The 19230-nt window shown below is 57.7% G+C and overlaps 1 protein-coding gene and 2 non-coding genes across 3 annotated transcripts; 1 reads left to right on the plus strand and 2 right to left on the minus strand.

The window, feature by feature from the left end:
* Positions 1-136: 136 nt before the first annotated feature.
* SLC28A1 (solute carrier family 28 member 1) lies at positions 137-9834 on the minus strand. The gene is made up of 17 exons (XM_052807830.1): positions 8854-9834; positions 8684-8781; positions 8145-8236; positions 7509-7698; positions 7003-7144; positions 6078-6191; positions 5605-5682; positions 5149-5229; positions 4732-4812; positions 4467-4592; positions 3080-3210; positions 2702-2870; positions 2308-2505; positions 1762-1843; positions 1143-1241; positions 571-682; positions 137-483 (listed from the first exon to the last, which is right to left on the minus strand). Exons 1-17 carry the CDS (start codon positions 8920-8922, stop codon positions 360-362), a joined length of 1986 nt encoding a protein of 661 aa, XP_052663790.1. The 5' UTR covers positions 8923-9834; the 3' UTR covers positions 137-359.
* A 1499-nt stretch (positions 9835-11333) lies between these two features.
* TRNAH-GUG (transfer RNA histidin (anticodon GUG)) lies at positions 11334-11405 on the plus strand. The gene has a single exon. It is a non-coding gene; the product is annotated as a tRNA-His (tRNA).
* A 361-nt stretch (positions 11406-11766) lies between these two features.
* Positions 11767-11838, minus strand: TRNAH-GUG (transfer RNA histidin (anticodon GUG)). The gene has a single exon. It is a non-coding gene; the product is annotated as a tRNA-His (tRNA).
* Between the last annotated feature and the right edge of the window lie 7392 nt (positions 11839-19230).

Raw genomic sequence — 19230 nt, forward strand, 5'->3', positions numbered from 1 at the left:
GAGGCTCGCCTTGCGAGGTCTGCAGCGAACGCTGGCTATGGCAGCTGCGGTTGCAGGGTGCAGCCCGAGCAAAGCACCTCATGCCGTGTGGGACGGCCGTGGTCAGGGGCCAGAGCGGGGGCTGAGGGCAAGCACATGGGGATTTCCACGATTTATTTGGGAGCAGTTCCCTTGTGTCCACGAGGCCAGCACCTAAGGGTGCTGGCTGCAAGGTGCACGCAGCTGTCCATTATCATTGGAGCGGAGAAGACAAAACACACAGGTCTCTGCCGGGGTTTCTTCTACCTTTGGGGCCAGGCCTTGCAGACCCTGGTGCTCCCAGGCCCTCAGCCCCAGAGCGGGCAGCTGCCTGCATGTTCCTAGGTTGTCCCCAGGCAGGACGTGTGGTTGTAGTGCCCGCAGCACTGTGTCAGGCATAGCACACTCTCTGCTAGGCCGGCCCAGGCTCCTGTGAAGGAGACCGTCCCATTCTTGAGCACTGAGCTGGAATAGGAGAAGCATGGTCAGGATGAGCCCCACCACCTGGGTCCCCGGGCAGAGCCCTATGGCTCTGGGGCCCTTTGCACCCACCTGGCAAAGAGCTGCTTGCAGCATGTGTACATGGTGTAGCTGGTGGAGCTGAAGTTGGCGGTGCTGAGGAAGGTCACGCAGTCGCCCACCTCCGTTGGCACATGAAGGAGACCTGGGGGACAAGGTCTCCTGGTTGGGGCTCTTGAGGGACCATGCATGCAAATCCCATACCCCGAGCGTGCTTGCAAGTCCTGTACCCCAACGCTGCTCGCAAATCCCATACCCTGACTACACTTGCTTTCAAATCCTGTACCTGGGACTGTGCTTGCAGGTCCCATGCGCCATCCCACCTCGCCCCCGAGACTCCTCGCAGTGCCCCAAAAGCTGCCCTTGAAATGTCCCCATCCCAGCCCAGAAGAGGGTGAGGGGCCCCAGCACAGCTCTTGGGCTTGGGCAGCCCCTAGCAAAGCCATGAGGGGAGAGCAGAGGGTTTGGAGGCCCTGGCAGAGCCATGCGGAGGACAGGCCAGCTGTCCCCATCCCTGCACCTGCATTTATAGGGGTCTTCAGCCCTTTGCCTGTGTCGTCCCCCCTGGTTCTTTGTGGATCCACTGGCCGTGGGCAGGAACCTACCTGCCAGGCAGGCATTGAGCATGGAGACGCAGCAGCCGGTGAGCAGGGCTCGCAGCACAACAGAGGCTAAGTCGCCCTTGCGCTGGGGCACCATGGAGGCTGTGGGCGCAAAGCAGAGACCAGGGCGAGTTGGATCCTTGCTCCGGCTCTACCCCCGGCCGGGGACAGATAGGGATGTGTCCCAGGTCCCCAGCTGGCTCTGCCTCATAGTGCGTTGCCCACCCCAACCCCTGCTGTCTGGGGGACATGGTGATCCCAGCCAGCAGCCAGCGTGCTCTGTGCCCGTCCTGGCAGCGGTGGGTGCTGGCAGAGCACTGTGCCCACCTTGCACCCACGAGTGATCAGAGCCCTTGGTGCTCTCAGCACCGGAATCTCTGCTCTTTGCCCCATGGCTGGATGGCACCTGGGCTTGTGGGACATGCACATGCTCTTGCCCATGGGTGCAGTGCAAAATCATCCCTATTGCCTCATGCAAATCCTCTTATCTGTGTGCTGGCAGAGACCGAACATGGAGGCTCGAGGGCAGCAAATTCCTCCTGCCCCCCGCTGAGCCCTTGCTCCCTGAGCCCAGGATCCCCCTGCATCGTGCCCAGGCACCCAGGACATGGGTCGCACTCACCCAGGCCTCCCAGCATGATCCCAATGGAGCCAAGGTTGGCAAATCCGCAGAGTGCAAAGGTGGCAATGCGCTCGGCTCGCTCCTGGAGAGCACAGTGGCAGGGGACGGTCACCTCTGCTCAGGAGCAGCCCCAGAGCACCCAGAGGTGAGCACCATGTCGTAGCTCCCAGCCCAGCCGGACATGATGGAGATAAGTCCCCCACTCCAATCCTTTCTCCTTCAGCTATTTTTGGGAGCGAGGATGCAGGGGGTAGGCACCCTGCCCCTGGGAGAGGCTGGACTGGGGGGACAGGGGGCCCTGTAGCACCACGATCTGCTACACCAAGGAGCAGGATAAATGGGAAGGGGCTTCACTGGCTCCTTCAGGATGACCCTGTACCCAGCAGTTAGTGAACATGCAAGTCGACTTGGCCACAGGTGCCCTCCCACCCCCAACACCGTCATCCCCTGCCTGCCCACCACCCGTCTGTCTGGCCAGCTCCCATGCCCCCTTTTGGCTGGCTCCATCCCTGCCCTGTGCCCAGCAGGGTGGCAGGTGCCCCTCACAGATATCCACTGCTTTCGGCTCCCGTCCCACTCCTCCAGGCCTGACAGACGGTTCTTCTTGTACGTGGCCAGGTGCTGGTATGCCACAAACTCGTTCAGGAAGATCTTGATCCCCAAGAGCTCAGCCACCAGCGGTGAGTCTGCCCAGTCAGCCCCCATGAGAAAGGCCACGGGCATGAAGACGTAGGAGCAGATCACCTGGGAAAAGCATCCCAGAAGGGAGCAACCCAGGGCTGACCATCTGCATAGCCCCTGGCTTGGACACCCACTGCCAGCATTTGCCAAACACCCAGCAAGGGTCTCGGCAGCCTACTGAGGTGGTAGACAAAGGTGGGGATGGGTGGGGGATGCAAGGATCTGGCAGTCCAGACCACGGGGCTGCCCTTGGGGATACCTGGAAGGAGAGCCCCTCGATGTCTACCATCTCCCCAAACCAGCGCAGGGCAGAGTTGATGAACTCCAGCACCGCCAAGAAGGCAATGAGGTTGGCCGCAATGTTGGCCACGAGCCCCACAGAGGCAGCAGCCCCGTTGCTCGCAGCTTCCAGGATGTTCTGCTCTTGCCTGTGTGGAAAAAGACCCCAACAGGCTCATGTGGCCGGGCATCCCCTGTGCAAGGTCAGCTCTTGCTCTGTGGATGTCTGCACACCACAGGCTCTCCCAACCTCGGGCCACCCGCAATGCCCACTTGTGCACCCAAATTGCCCCCACGGCTTGCCTGCACTGGCAGGACGCGTGCAGCCCCGCTCCACCATCGCTCTCCTCGCACTCACCCATGGGAGAGGTGGATGCTTGCTTTGCCCTTGAACTTGGACTCTTCCACTTCGGGGTAGACGAGTTTGGACATGGCAAGGGCGCAGGGCGCAGCCATCACGGAGGCTGCAATCAGTGATGCCGCATCTATCTGCAACGTGCAGACCATGGGCTTAGGCACCTCCGTGCAAGGCTGCGCCCCATGATGTGCCACCTCGGGGCACCCTAGCACGTGGCCGGCATCAGCCTGCGATGCTCAGAGCAGTTCGGGGCTCTCCGTTTGCTCAGGGTGGGAAAAATGTTTTTCCTATCTCAACCAGCCATGGCACCTAGGGCAGCTCGCCTGGATGGAGGCATTGCTGGAGCTGCAGCGATCGCAGCCTCTGAGATGTTAATCTCTCCTGCTGTTTGATCTAATTGCGATGATTCTTGGCCCTTCCTTGTCCCTTTTTATCAGTATCAGAGCAATAAGTTGTGCAACATTGCGAACTTCTACCTCCTGACGAAGAGCCAAGCTCCCAGTCTCACTCCTGCCCTGCCCGCCAAGTGGCAACGCCTCATTTCTCTGAGCTTTCACCCCTGACTCCCTGTTTAAGGAGACTAATTAATGTTTAAATAGCAGGAGCTCAACCAGTAGGTTGAGGGGAAGGTTTATTCACCATTACAGAGCACTGATGAGGCCACGTCTGGACACCGTGTCCAAGGCTGAGACACTGATGAACTGGAGAGGGCATCCCCGGGGGGTCGGAGCACAGGGTCACCAAGGGGATGCTGGAAGAGGGGGGCTTGTTCGGCTGGGAAAAAAGAGGGCTGGGGGGGCTTGTAGTTGCTGTTCTCAACTACTTAAAAAGGTGTTGGAGGGAAGACACTGCTCAGAGATGCCCGGTGAAAGGGTGAGAAGAAACAGCACAGTTTCAGTGGGGAAATATTCCTTGGATATAAGGAAAAAAATTCTTCCCTGTGTCTGAGGCACCTGTGGAGTGGACCAGAGAGGTGGAGGGAGATCTCCATCCATGGGGATGTTCACCACCAACCTGGACAAGGCCCTGGGCATCCCCTTGGGCTTTGCCATCACCTCATTTGGGCAGGAGGGTGGATCAGACACCCCCAGAGGGTCCTCTCAGGCTAAATTATCCCATGATTGAGTCAGGTTTGCCCCACTCAATGTGCAAGGACATGCAGTGAGGGTCCCATGGCAGTGCCTTCTATCTCGCAAGGCTCCGGGGTTCTGGCCAGGCCAGCAAAGGTGAGGCTGGATGTGGAGGCACCCTGCCCTCATCCTGCTTATGGAAGGGGACCACAGGCCACCTGCTGGGGGTCTTCTCCCACCCACAAGTCCAGGGCAGTTCTTGTGTGTCAGGATCCCATAGCGGGGAGCATGTGGCGTACATCTGCTCACGCACTCACCCCAAAGGATATGTAGGCACCCATCACGCTGCCTGCAATGGTGGAAAAGCCACCAGTCATCACAGTGTGGATTTCTGAAAGGGTCATGTCGGCGAGGTACGGGCGGATGAGCAGCGGGGCTTCAGTCTGCAAGAGAGAAAACCCTGTTGTCCTTGAGACAGGGCCACGCAAGGCCACAGGTCCCCTGGGAAGGGAGAAGACCCTTCCTCCAGGGCAGGCTCAGCTGCAAGGGCTGAGGAGCTGGATCTCCTGCCCAGGACCTTACCTGTCCCACGAAAATGTTCCCTGCCACACTCAGAGTCTCAGTGGGAGTGGTGCCCATCGAGACCTGAAGCAGCCAGGAGATCTGGGGAAAGACAAGGCCACCATGTTCACAAAGGCTCCTGGCACCCTGCCACCCACCCCATGAAGCAGGGCACTGTTTGGCCCTCGAGCTGTACAGAGGTGATCTTGGGAAGTGCCCACAGACCAGGCAGCAACATCAGCTCCAGGGTTGGGCTTTCTCAGGAGGACATGCAAGAAAGAGGGGTTTTGTGTCTATTTTTTTAAGCAGGAACAATCACCCCAAATTAGTACCGTGCTGATTTTCCTGGGACATCCCTCGGCTGATCAGAGTAGTCAGAGAACCCACCAGGTTCCTCTCCTTTCCACCACCATCCCAGAGCCAGGTGTGAGGCCCTACCTTGACAATGAGCCACTGCATGATGCCGAGGTAGTAGAGGATGGACATCACACAACTGAAGAAAACAACGATGGGCAGAGCCTGCAGACAAGGCACCAGGCCACAGTGTTGAAGGAGAGCTGAGCAACACATCTAAGCACACTTGGGGACCAAGCTACTCTGTCCCATGAGCTGGGCATGGCGTGGTATTGCATAGCCAGCCCATGCTATTGGGGTGCCACAACACTGGGTCAGGCTGGCAGGAGGGACAGGGACCAGTGCAAATCCCCCATGGCACTGAGGAGGTCCATGGGTGGGTACAAAGCTAAGGGAGACCCAGCCTTTAGCTGGTTGAGCTCTGCTGCAGCAAACCTGGCTGCGTTTAGCTCCCTGCTCTCCAGGACCCAGCGAGGCAGCCAGACCAGAAGAAAACCAGGCTCTGCCTCTCCCTCCCCATACCCCATTGCCCAAGCTGACCTGAAAGGCAAAGACTTCTTCAGTGAGCGTATTCCCAAAGACAAAGCTGGAGCCAGCTGTGGTGTAGCCCAGAAAGAACTGCAAGTGGAGAAGTTACATGGTAGGATGGAGATCTCCATTAGCTCTTTCCCTGACATCTCACTTCTACCTAGCAGAGGTCTGTCCCCCCAGCCCCACAGCTCACTTTACCCCACCAGAGAATGACCCTCTGAAACCTAAGCTGAGGACACTGGTGGGCTGTCTCCAAGCCACAGGGCACTCCTCCATCCTGCAAGGGAGACCACACTGAAGGGTCTGGGCTGCTGCAGAAAACCAGGAAAGAGCTCGCTTTTCTCCAGTCCCAGACAAAAACGTTTGTGAGTGTGCAGTCCCTGCAGTTTCTCCGCCCTGTGCCACCCTCTGCTCTTCTTGCTGATCCCAGGGAGGGCTACAAGGAGGGTGCAAGCGCGGGATGGGGTGAGCAGGTGCGATACCTGGATCTGGTCACCCAGCCACTGGAAAGCTTGGATGCCAGGGGTTGTTCGGAGGATGAGGAGTCCAAATAAGAACTCTATGCCAAGGCCCCAGAAAACGGCTCTCCAGGACACCTGTGGACCAAGAGCAGAATGGGGACTGAGACGTTAGCAAAGCCTACAGACTTCCCTTTCTGGCTTCCTGCCCCTTCGACAGCTGCACATGGCAAACACCATTCCACTGTACCCTGGGTGAGGGTCATGGGGATACTAATAAAAAAGTGTCACAGAAACGCACAAACATAGGTTGGTTAAAGAAGAAGAAGATGAGTTGGTAGGACTCAGGAACTGGCTGGTGGAACATTACGTGTCAGGCTTACCCAGAAGGACATGAGCACAGAGCTCTTCTGATGGCTTGACTGGTAGTAAAGACCTGCTAGATCAAAATTTCCTGTTCATTAACCGTTTGGATGGAGGTATTGCCCAAAATATTGAAGCAGGTTGGGTTGCAAGGCAGTGGAACTTCAATCACTTCTGCCCAAGTCACCCAGGGTACCCGAAACTCAGGCCCACCCTCCACCCACAGGCACCTGAAGCTCAGGCATGGGTCTGGTGCTGGGTCTCTCTTGGTCTGACCCATTATGAGGGACATGGTGGAAAACAGGGTGGAGGCACCGTGGGGGAACCCTGGGGTTGAGCAGTGGGAAGGAGAGCAGTGGGAAGGAGAACAGTGAGGTGGCTTTGGGGCTCCAACCACCCAACCAGCTCGGTTTCCCAGGCTCTGCCCAGCTCTGCCCAGGAGCCCTGCTGGGCTTCTGCTTCCTCCAGGGAGCTCCGGAGATGGGCCGTCGGGGGATGCCAGCGGGAAGGAAGCACTTGTTTCCCAGCGCTGGGTGGCCTCATCCTGCGAGGGGACTGATGGCTAAGCCACACCTGAAACACATACTGCGCCATGGTGCTTGGAGCAGGCAAACAGGAACAGCACCAAAAAGCAGAAGCCAGCTAATGAGATGAGCTGCTCTGGATTTCTGGAGGTGTCCAAAGCCAGCCATGTGATCAGGCCTCCCAGGAGGGCCACCCACAGCAGCCTGCAAAGGAAATCCCAGACTGTCACGGAGAGGATGTCCACAGGGGGAGAGCAGCTCACAAAGGGCAGGAGCTAACTGTGTGGGAGATGCCACCGTAAGGTCCATGCATCTGAAGAATCCTGGGGCTTGGACACAAAAGAGGGGTGTGAATAGCCATCACGCTACTGAAGTAGAGTGGCAAGCCGTTTCTGCCATGCCTTCTAAGTGGTCCCCGGGCTGGGCCATGCCTCATCATCATGAGGTGCCTGCACGGCACGAGGGCACGTGCCCAATGCCACCAGCTGTTGGTTGCGCTGGCAGAGCAGCCATGGGAGAGGGGACCCGGGCACTGGGAGGGATCTGGCCCTGCCTTTTCCTGACTCACCATTTCAGCCACGGCCAGGACTTTTGGAAGCATTTCCAAACGGGGCTGAGGAGCAGCATTACTTTTGCCCCACAGTGCTTCTTGAAGAGGCTCCAGCAGATGAAGAAGACAACCACAGCAGTCATGACAACCAAGGCAAGGGCTCGCTGGAAGTTGAGCCAACAGGCCGCAATAAAGTAGCACAGGTAGGCTGGAGAAGGCACATTGGGGGTCAGAAACATCAGGGCTGTAGGATCATGGACTCGTAACACTAACCGGGGCCAACAATGAGGTTCATTTCTTCCAAATGTCCTTCCCTGGCCACCCTTGAGGCTCCCATCTGTGCGCAAAGATTTAGGGAGCACCACCCCAGCAGCCAGGCTCACTGGTGACAGCACTTCAGCTGTCTGCGGGCACATGGAGCGAGCAGAAGAGGCACAGCAAACCCTTTGGGTAGGTGGAGAAAGGGGAGGAGGACAGTGAGGTGCTGGTAGCTCTCATGGACAGGCGTGGTGGGGCGAGGAGTGGGCAGGCAGTGGGGTTGGTGAGAGCGGATACAACCTTCACACGGGTGGCCATGCCCAGTGCTTGGAGGCTGGGGGCACGGCCAGCCAAAGGGATGTGGAGATGGGAGTCTCAGTGCCAGCAAGTCCTCACCTACTCCAAGAAGCCCCAGGACAACCATTCTCAACACCTTAGCATGAGCCTTGCAGAAGCGCTTTGCCTTGGATGCTGGCTGCAGGGCCTTCCTGGGGAGAGTCACATGCCAGAGACATGAGAGGTGCAGAAGGTGGATCCTGAAGATCAACCCAACTCAATGGAGCCAGGTCATGACCACGCCTCCCAGAGGCGGCGTGGTATAGGTGTGCCGTGGCCTCTAGCAGCTCTGCTGCCCGCTCCCAGGAGGAGTGAGCTGGCCTGTTATGGCAGGGGAGATCCCACCACATACCCCAACACTCCCGGCACCATGAGTGGAGGCTTGGTCTCGGTGGCTGCTATGGGGACAGAGACCTGCCGCTGCCACCCTACAAAGCCATACAGAGCCATCAGGCACTGTCCCCCCTACGTGGTCAATACGACCCTTCTCTGCTCCCAGATCAGGTTTGGCTCCAGGAGAATCGCTGGCCCAAGGATTGCAGACTTGCTATGACCACTGGAAATACCCTACATACACGCATCTCCAGGGGTTATCCTACCTGCAGTAGGAGGAGAATCTCCCTTTCCCTTCTCTTCTCCTCTCCTCTTTGCTCTCACCACATGGACCATCACATTCGTCATAGAGTCTCTCCTCCCCCTGGAAAACATCATTAGCTGGAGCACCCTGAGCAGCTCCTGTACCCCGGCGGGAGGGGAAGGGGGGACTTACCATGGAGCTGAAACCTGGGTTATCTGTGCCTTTCTCAAGGCTGTCCAGGGTTATCTTGTTTTCTTCCATGTCCAGAAGTGCTGCAGCTTCAATGCATCAGAGAAGCAGCACTGTGAGGGACCAACGCTGGCTGGGGAGAGAACAACAGGATCACCTCTGGGAAGGAGGAATGTCCAGCCCCCATTTTCAATTTTGGGTCTTCAAGAGGAGAATGCCCTTTGCAGTAGGTATGTAGAGCAGTTCCTGCACCAGCACATCCAGGGACCATTCCATGGGGTCCTCAAGCCATGGGGCTGGTGTGCTGACTTCCTTATTCTTCTGTAACTCTTGGAAGGTTTTTGCTCTTCCGTGTTTCCGAGGAATTACAGGCGAGGATTAGATGCAGCAGGGAGAGCTGGTACTTCTCCTCCAAGTTGGTGGCAGTGGCCACCAGCCTCCATTAGCCCCTTTGCAAGCGGTATTTTGCAAAAAATAAAGGTAGCTGCATCCCTCATCGAGGGCTCTTGGTGCAACTGAGTAAGATAAGGAAGAAGGTCCTTTCATGTTGATAACTAGTACAGTGCAGGAGCGATGGGTAGGAATAAATGGTAGTTTGCATGGGGACTGGTCCTAACAGAGGATCATACTGGGAGAACTGGTCCAGCAAAGCCAGAACAACCAGTGTTATGCCAGGGCAGGAACCCTTGGAGCATCCCATTTGGACACCCTCCCGCTTCCTCTACCTGGAGAAGGATGAGGGAAGAGCAGAGACGTTGCAGAGAAGGCACCTATTGACTGTAGGAGCACTTCTGTGTGAGGACAGAGAGAGTAAGGAGATGTCCTTGCTTTGGATGAGAGTCGTAGAGGTCTGCGTGGAGAAGGTGGGGATAGCAGGGTCACAGCCTGCTCCCTGCAGTGTGAGAATTAGGATCCACTGAAGGGAGCAACCCGGCCCCAAACGAAACGAGTGGAGGTGAGGAGTTTTGGAGAACACCCCCTCAACGTGGGACCTCACAGCAGCTGAAGGTAGCGGTGGGCTCCACGGGCCAGTGGAGCCACCAGCGGGGGACCACTGAGCTGTGCTGGCCCCCAGCACGTCCCTGGGCTCGTGGCTCTTCGTCAACAGGGCGGGACCCAGGGCCACAGTAGGAACCCAGGTCCCCAGACATCCTCCAGGGCCTCCAGCACCCCCAGTGCTCCCCGGGGCTCAGGGACCCCTCACCAGGACCCTGGCAGGTATCAGGAGGCCCACCAGGCCCACCGCTGTGTCAGGGACACAGCCCCGGGACCCCTCTGTGCTCACGGACCCCTCCAGGACCTCCCAGGTCTCCAGGACCCCCCCCAGGCCTCCTGTCTCTCTCCATCCCTCCCAGGCTCAGTGCCCTCCAGGATCCCTGGGCTGATGCCACCTCCATGGCCCCCCCCCCCCCAGTGCCACCCCTTGCCACGTGGCTCATCTGCCTTTTGTTTTGGCGAAGCCTCACTGGCTGCCCTCCCCTTTGGGGGATGTGACCACACGGACAGGCAGCCAGTCAGTGGGGCTGGATGCCCCCCACGTCCCCCCCCCACCCCGTCGCACCCCACGTCCTCAGGCCGTGCCCGCGCCCTCACCGTCCCCCGTGGACCCCCGCAGCCTCGTGGTGCAGCGCGGCCCGCGCACCCCTCTGCCCTCCCCACTGTGTCCCCGCACCCCGTGCCGTCACCCCCCCCCCCCCCGCCCTCACGCCCCCCGTGGCCTCGTGCCCCACGGCTCCCCCCCCCTTGGCCCCGGTGCCCGCTGGCCCCTCATGCTCACCCACCAGCCCCGCCGGCCGCGCAGCTCCCGGCCCTGCGCCCCAGTTACCCATTAACAGCTCGGTCCAAAGAGCTGGGCTGGGCGCTGCGGGGTCAGGCCGCCCCCGCTCCTCCCGGGGCTCACGCCCGGGCGCCCGGCCGCCCACGAGGGCGTGCACGGGCGGCCACGCAGGGCACCGTGTCGCCCCGAAAAAGGTTGCCCGAGGTACTTTCACACCCCGCCCCAGGCGAAACGAGCCTTGAGGGAAGATACTAAAAGCAGAAATCCAACCTTTACCCCACCCCAGGAAATGCTTCCCGGGAAAAAGGCCGGGCAGACGCGGCCTCCAAAGCTGCCGCGGTGCAAAGTCACGTCACCCGGTACCTGAGCAGTGTGGGGCGGACGGGGCTGCAGCCAGCAAACATGCAGCCTGCCAGCGGCTGTTGGAAACCGTTTTTTCCACGCAGGGCAGTGGGAGTTGCATCCCCACGTGCACGCGCTCAGCTGGTATCCCCCTGCTTTTTTTTTTTTTTTTTTTTTCCCACGGGGAGCGGTGAAGCGATGTGGCTCCAAGCGTGCCAACACCGGGGATTAGCAGGAATCGCTTCAGAGATGCGAGGCGTGCGTGGGAGGGCCGCCCCCCTCCTCCCCCCCCCCCCCCCCACGCCCTCGCCGTCACCGCTAAGGGCCGCTGCGCCGCCCAGCGCGACCAGAGCCCCGGTAGCGCGCCGTGATCGTATAGTGGTTAGTACTCTGCGTTGTGGCCGCAGCAACCTCGGTTCGAATCCGAGTCACGGCATCGCCCCGGCGGTACCACGGCATACGGGCTCCGACACCTTTTAGGCCTTTTTCCTCTCGCCGGCGGCCTCGTTAAATCCTGATTCTTGTGTCACGTCGCGCCGATGTTTCACTTTTTTTTTTTTTTTTTTTTTCTTCCCGGGTCCTGGCGGGGCGCGCTGCTGCGGCGCCGGGCAGTGCCCTCCCAGCCCGGGGGACTCCGCAGGGCAGCGGGGGGATGAGTGACGGCGCAACGGAAATTTAAAACAAAATTTAAAAAAAAAAGGTTAAAAAAACGACGGCGTCGGAGAAGGAAGTTTCAAAGAAAAAAAAACAAAAAAAAAAGGTGTCGGAGCCCGTATGCCGTGGTACCGCCGGGGCGATGCCGTGACTCGGATTCGAACCGAGGTTGCTGCGGCCACAACGCAGAGTACTAACCACTATACGATCACGGCGCGCTACCGGGGCTCTGGTCGCGCCGAGCGGCGCAGCGGCCCTTAGCGGTGACGGCGCCGAGCTGGCGGGGCGGGGCGTGGGGCGGTGTGGGGCGGGGCCGGCAGGTTGGCGCTCCGCCCCCGCTGCGCAGTGTCTCCACGGCGACGTGGGGGGAGCGGCGGGCTCTTTCTCTGTCTCCCGCCGCGGGGCTGGGCCGTCTGCGCCTGCGCGGAGCTGGCGGCGGCGGTGGGGGGGCCCCGCGGGGCTCGGCCGCTCCGCGCCCGTCACGGCGGCCTGAGACCCTGACCCTGACCGTAATCCCCGCTCCTCACCTCACCTCTAACGCCATCTCACCCCCGGCCCCGAATCTAACCCTGTGGCTCATCCTAGCCCTCACCCTGGCCGTGGTTTTAACCCTCTGTAACCCCACTCTGGCCTTGGCCCAACTCCAGGCTGTGATCCTGACTCTCTCCCTGCTTCCAGCTGTAACCCCGACCCCGACACTTCCCTCCTCCGGTCCCTCACTGTGTCCCTAACCCCAACCCCCCCAGCTGTAATCCTGTCTCTCCCCCCCCGCTGGGTGTTTGGCAGGGAATAAAGTTTCTCTGTACCCCAGCGTTAACAACAACTCGTCACACCAGGGTGGTGCCTGCGGGGACAGAGAGGAAGATGAGGGACTAAGGATGAAATTGTCTTTGCGGCTCGAAACAGTGGCAGGTATCAGCCTGTGCTGCCCTTCCTGTTTCTTCCTGGTGAAACACACATTAATAGTTAATGACTGTTTGCTGCCACCGCTGCCGCTGATATTTACAGTGCTCCAAGTATTAAAGGCTCTTTTTTTTCACAGATATGCAAAGAATGCAAAACGCCTGGCCTCAAAAGGATTTCTTTGTCTAAAATATTTTTAGAGCAATCATGGCACTTCAAGGCACTCGGATGGCCCAGATGACTCATACCTCTGTGCTGCGTCACAGGGAAGAGCTGGTCACAGAAACCTCTGCTCCTGCCTGCACAACAAGCTCATCCCTTGGCATCAGGTATATGCACCTCTACGGGTTTCGCTTGCGTGCGAGGGGGTGCTGGAAGAGGCAGAGGTCTCCTGCAACCATGCTGCCCGTGTCGGGCAGGGGTATGTCCCAGCACCGCATCCATCCTTGTAGATCTGCGGCAGCTGGTGAATCCTAAGTCTAAAAGAGTCTTCCCGAGGCTTTGACAAACCAGAGGAAGGCCCCGTGCACCTTGATTACTCCGTGAAGCAATTACTCCTGCCACCCTGAGCTCATCTTGCTCATATCCAACCAAAAAGAACTTGGAGTGGTGGAGGAAGACTGAACGGCCTTTTGGGTCCTCCCTTTGTCTATGCCCACCTCTTTCTTCCCCCATCCTCTTTGCTGTTGACTTGCCCTGCCTGGGCACTGGTGTGCACGCTGGTCCCTCGGCAATGGCCGGAACCTTTGCAATGGGAGACGCTCTCCGCAACATCAAACCTGGCTGATCAGGAGATGGTGGAGGAGGGGCTCTTTGGTGGTATCTCTTAACGAGCTGGATGTCCACGTGGTTTTTGGTACTGCCCTCCTGCCCCCGTGCTGCCCTTCTCCGCCCTCCAAGGATCCCAGTCTGTCCCTCCCATAGGGCTGCAGGGACACTGCGCTTGCGCATCTGTGGCCAACCCTGTCACCATCTGTGTCCTCATGCTGGACCTAAAGCGGGTGCAGCATCATGGGTGGGAGACACGTGTGTCTCCTCCCATGTCCAGGGAGTTTAACATGGTCATCAGCCCCTTGGCTGCAGCGTGGAGAGACATCTGACCACCCAGACATATGCAGGACAGGGGAGCCATAGAGGTGGGGGTCATCGCAACCTCTGAATCTCAAGGCCATAAGCTTGTGGAGGGGAGAGGTCCTTGTGCTGCCCTGTGCCTGGCCTCTTGTGCCTTCCTCCACTCTGAGCTGGTGGTGTCGCAATGCCACTGAGCTGGGCTGTATCACCCGTGAAAGGACAAGCCCAGCTCCACGCTGGCCTGCTCTCACGTACAGCCCTGGGCAATTGCTGTGTTGGGTCAGCGCAGCTGTGGTGGGGAAGAAGCACCCAAGGGACAAGGTGGGACGGCGTGGAGATGTGGAGCACCTCTGGCAGGACATGCTGCCCATGCCTGGTGGGGACAGAGAACCTACAGCAATTTCACGCAGCGACCACGGCATTCCTCCTCAGGCACTTGCATGGGCAGGCCAGAGCAGGACCCCTCAGGGTGGTGTCCACCATGGTCTTGATCCTGATTCTTGGCCTGGCATGGTGCAGGGCTCACATTTGCATGCGTGCGTGCCAGGCACTGCTCACACGCTGTGCATGGCACAGGCTCCTCAGTGGGCAGGGAGGAGGCAGGGGGGCTCATGCTTTGGATGCTCAGCAGATGTTTCTGGAAGGGGGAGGCCAGCAGAATAACAGTGATCTCAACTGCCAGAACAGGCATCACCGAGATAAACGCTGCAGCGATAAGGAGGAGTCGGCCAAACATCGAAGTGAGCAGGGAGGTAGCAAGTGGACACGGAGATAAGTGGCAGGGGCCTGGTGGGTGCGGAAAAGGAGGCGTAAAGCTGCTGCCACCCATCACTGGCGGCGGTGGCCCCGTCCCAGCACAGCTTCCTACCCATGGGCTGCCCTCCCCAGCAGGATTCGGATATGACCACTCCTAATGAAATCACGCCAGGTTGTCAGGGCCCCAGCAGCCCTTGGCTGCGTGGTTTTTGTCCACAGGATGCTGCTGGTCTGCCCCGGATGGTTTGGACCTGCCAGGACATGTTCACACAGCATGGAGGAAAAGGGATGAGCTTGCGGGGGCATTGGGGGACCGTCTGTCTGCTGGGTGACCTGATCCCTTCGGGCTCTGCTCAGCACCTGGGCAGGACAGCTGCTCCAGGCAGGCTCCTCTGCTCTTCCCACCCTGCTCTGCCCCTCGGTGGCTTTTCTCCAAGCCCTCTGATGCCTGTGGGTTGCGTTCAATGGGATTTTAAAGGTGCCTGCAATGTTGAAACACCGGTGCAGCCAGGCAGAGAGTGCTGCTGGGCCCAGACATTGCCACTCCGTGGCACAAACATAAATCTTCTGGCTGGCACAGGGACAAGAGCAATTCATCACTGCATGGCTGTCTCAGCTGTTCTGCCCCTTGAGCGGCCTCTCCAGCTGTTCCCTCGCTGGGGCAGCCCCTGGCCTCCTTTCCCCATCTCAAGGAGGCAGATGGGAGGCAGAGTGAACCCCACCACCTCCAAAAGAGGCCTCAGATCCCTGAAACAGCCCCAGGAGCAGCGCTGGTGCCCGGGAAGGTGGGACGGATGCCAGTGCTGTAAGGAGGTGTTCTGGGTTTTACCGGTGATAGAAAACTGTGCACTGATGCAGGCCAGCACTGTCATCTCTGGGTATTCAGAGGCCATAAATTCAGCTTGCAATTTTCTCTCCTGCTGAAAGCCCACCTTCCTTCCTAAGGAAGTCAGAGCGACTCCACTGAGTTATACCATCTAGCCTGATATCCCGTATTCCCATACCCGCAGGCACTGCTGGGCCAGTGCAGGATGCTGGAGCAAGAGCAGGCCAGGGAAGTGTCGTGGGGCTGGGATAATTCTGGAGGTGAAGGTTTAGGTGGGATTTGGGAGCGAAGGACAGCACATCTGAGCTGGGAGACAGTTGCAAGCAACCTGACACAGCTCTGTCCCCACCATCCACCTCCCCATCCTCTTCTAGCTCATGAGACATGTGCACCAAGGACTGAAGGAGAAGGACTCAAGCGTTTCTTGACATGAATGTTCAGCTGCGATGCTCTCGAGAGACTTTATGAGCCCACAACAATGCATGAGATGGTCTTGGTTCTTCTAAAGCCCAAGCTTCAAAGGATGTTTTCCAGTCTGCCAGCGCTATATAGGGCAGGCAAACAGGCTACAACAGACTGATTTTCTGCTTGGTTATGTTTTGGGATCCCCTTGCCTGGCTCCAACATTCAGAGATCAAGGAAAATGGTCCTCAAAACACATGGAGCAGGGATTCACCAAAGCTGTCCTGTCTGACTTCCAGGGAGCACAAAGCCTGGAGCAGCCTCTTGAGCCCTTTCCTTGTGGGTCCAGCATCCAGCTGAAGATGGGATGTGATAAAAGCATCCCAGGGGAGAGTCAGCCACCCCGCAGCCCTATATAAATACTGCCACATGTTTATGTGTGCCCTGCCTCATTCCAGCTGCCAGCCCGAGCTCTCACTCTGCCTTTGTCTGTGCCACGAGCAGGAGCCTCCTCCCGCAACAGAGATTTATAGCCTGCACACAGCCACCTCTTAACCCCTCTTCGTGATGCTGAGCGGGCAGAAAACAGGCAGCCACACACTGCCAGGCAGTCTGCCTGGCCCTCACCTCTCCACATCTTGCACTCCCCTCTGAATTCACCTTCATTTTCTGCATCCCAGCCCTTTTGGAGACACAGGGCTGGCTTGGTGGCAAAAGCAATTGTTCCCCTCTGTGTGGAGGGAATGGCCCCTGTTTTGCTCTTGCCTGCCGTGCCCATCTTCCTGATGGATGATGACAGCCCTATTAAGAGATATGAGGGGGATGCCAGAGGTGTTTCACACGCCCTAGGCAACGTTAGGCTAGTGAGAATCTGTCTGGAGAAGGACTCAGCTGTGTGAGCATGGCCATTGCAGCTAGATTAATCAAACCCACCATTAAGACTTTCCTGGGGCACACAGGTCCCCTGCCAGCCCCACAGCACAGGCGTCCAACCGGCACGTTGCTCTGATTGAGCTGCAAACGCTCCAGCTCCTTAGTTTGCTCTGCCTCAGATCGATGAGTGCAGGCGGCTCCAATCAATTCCACTTTACCATTTGCTATCAAGTTCAGATCAGCGCTCTCCCAGCTGGTCCCACTTCCTTTGTTCGTTCAGAGGAGGAATTCAGGCATCTTATCCCACCTGGACACTGCTGTGCCCTTGCAGGGTCAAGCCCCCTGGTAGGGGCAAATAATACTCCACGGATGCAGATGTTCCTCCCTGCCCTCCCCACTGAAGGGCCAGCAATGAAGGGGTTGAATTTGTGCTGCGGCTGGAGCCCTGAAAGTGTCAACCTGGTTGGGCAGAGAGTGAAAGCAGGTGGCTGGATGAGGCCATGAGATTTGCAGGATATAATACAGCTGTTGCCACCAAGCCGGCATCTGTCATGAGGTTTCCCTGCCACGAGCCTGGTTTTGCTGGGGAAATACTGAAGGCAGCTGCAGAGAGCTCCTGTGGCTTGGCTCCCCTGTCCCCACGGGCACTGAGTGCGGCTTCAGCTCTCCAGGGCTTGAGCCCACGTGAAATGATTTTACAGAAAAAAACCGCTGAAGATTTTACATAGCGGCTGTTCGGAAATTTCCCTCAAACCCATACCTGGCATTTGTTGGTGAAAGAAGCGTTTCTCACCCTCTGGGTGTCAGTCCTGAAGTAATTTTTTTCTCGTATCTGTCACCCAGCTCTCTCGCTGGCCTGTTTCCAGGGTGCGGCGCCTGGATTTGTGGAAAGGAAGTTCCCCACAGTTCTCCACACCTCGTCAAGTGTTAATGAAATAACGGATCACACCAGAGAGCAGTCATGACGCTCGGGGTCATGGATGTGGAGAGGGCTGTCAGCACTGGGAGCAGAGGCAGAAAAGGCACTCGGCGTGGCTAAGGCAATGACCGATGTATCTGGCTCTTGGCTGGCAGATGTCTGTCAGTGAGTTGTCGTCTCTTCTTTTGGTCAATTAGCATGGTTTCAATTATATTATCAACTGCATAATGATTTCTTTTGACAGAAAGGTTGGGAAGCTGCAAAAAGTGTCTGCAAGAATTTGCTCCATTTGGTAAACACACATGCTTTGGGCATATCCCGCATGTCTGGGCAGACAGCGTCCGAGTGGCCTGAACACACTTAACAAAGTCTGGGTCTGCATCACGTGTGCAAGTGTTGATGCAGAAACGTCCTAGTATGTGATGCTTGGGAGGAGCAATGTGTCATATCATACATGGGACTTGGTGCGGGTCCGTGTTCTCCATGTTCCTCCTTGCCTTCCCCCAACTTATCGCATGTCTTTGGCCCTTGCCACCTCTGTGCAACTCATTGCAGCAGGCTGGGGTGAGAGGGGGCTGCAGAGCATCTGGTGCAGAGCATCCCTTCCATGCCACCCTGCTCCCTGCCTTCCCCAGGGCACCTGGCAGTGGGCTGGGATGGGTGTGCATAGCTGCTCCGTGCCATTTCCTTCCAGCCTGATGGGAGCTGGGATATCTGGAAGGGATGAATGAAACTTGCAGGCTCCTAAGTGCTATGGAGCAACTGGTGGGGGATGTGCTTGGTGTGCGGATGAGGGGCTGCTGGAAGAGGGATGCTTCCAGCCTGGGAATGGCTTGCCAAATGAAAGCATGCTGCCTGCGTGATATGTCTGGGAGCAGGAGCCCCCTGCACATGGGCAGCTGCTGTGGCGAGAGCAGCCCAACTCACCCACTGCCCAGTCTTTGACGGTCTCCTGGTGCAAATGTGCAGCTACATTTCCCCTGGACACGATCCCTGCCTCCAAATATTTGCAAGGCTCCTTGTGCCAGTCTTTGTATCTTGTGGTGCTTGATAGATTTCTTTCTGTGGATTTGTCCAGTCTTGTTCCTAAACCACGTAGCACCTGTAATGGCCGGTGGCAGGGAGGGCTGCTGTGCGTTGAGTCACCTCCTTGTGTTTATCCCTGATCTACCAGTCTCTCCCCACCCTCCCCCAGCTGCACAGATCTCTGCCCTGTGACCCCAGTTGTCTCTTTTCCATGCCAAAGAGCCCTGGTCCATCACGCACCCCCATGTGCAGAAACCTTTGATCATCCCGTCGCCTTTCTCTGTGCATTTTCCAGCTCTGCTGTATCATCGGGATGGGGGGGGCCAGGAACGCACACAGGCTGGGACTGACCAGGGAATAGTGGCACCTCTGATATCATCTCTACCTTTTCCTAACTCTTCCTATCAGTTTTGATGGAAAGGTTTTGCAGTTTTGACCTCTGCTGGGTGCTGAGGGTACGTTTTCATGGACCGTCAGAGCTCTCGGTCTCAGAGCCCACCACTTTAGATGTGAGGCTGGGCTTGGTTTCCCTATGTGTGTCACTTCCCTGATGCTGGCTTTTGTCTCGTTTTATTGCCAAGTTGCTCAGCCTCTGAAAGTCCTCCTGCAATTCTTAGCATTCATCTGCAGTATCCAGAGTAATTCAATATTATTAGCAGATTTTGTCACTAATCTACTGATCTCATCTCATCAAAGGATGTGCTTGTAGAAATACAGGTGACCTCTCTCAGCTGGATCACCCTCGGGTACCTGCTGGCTCTTTCCAAGAAAGCCACTAGCTTTGGAAAAAAGACATTCACTTTAACAGAGCTGTGTCAACTCTTTCCCAAT

This window comes from Harpia harpyja, chromosome 14 (genome assembly GCF_026419915.1).
Source record: "Harpia harpyja isolate bHarHar1 chromosome 14, bHarHar1 primary haplotype, whole genome shotgun sequence".
Classification (NCBI taxonomy): Eukaryota; Metazoa; Chordata; class Aves; order Accipitriformes; family Accipitridae; genus Harpia; species Harpia harpyja.

Coding starts and splice junctions, on each gene's coding strand:
- SLC28A1 (XM_052807830.1), bottom strand. CDS start 8,922: ATGGAAGAAAACAAGATAACCCTGGACAGCCTTGAGAAAGGCACAGAT. Junction 5,230..5,604: donor AAGAAGTCTTTGCCTTTCAG/GTCAGCTTGGGC, acceptor CCTTGTCTGCAG/GCTCTGCCCATCGTTGTTTT. Junction 683..1,142: donor GCTCAATGCCTGCCTGGCAG/GTAGGTTCCTGC, acceptor CTTGTCCCCCAG/GTCTCCTTCATGTGCCAACG.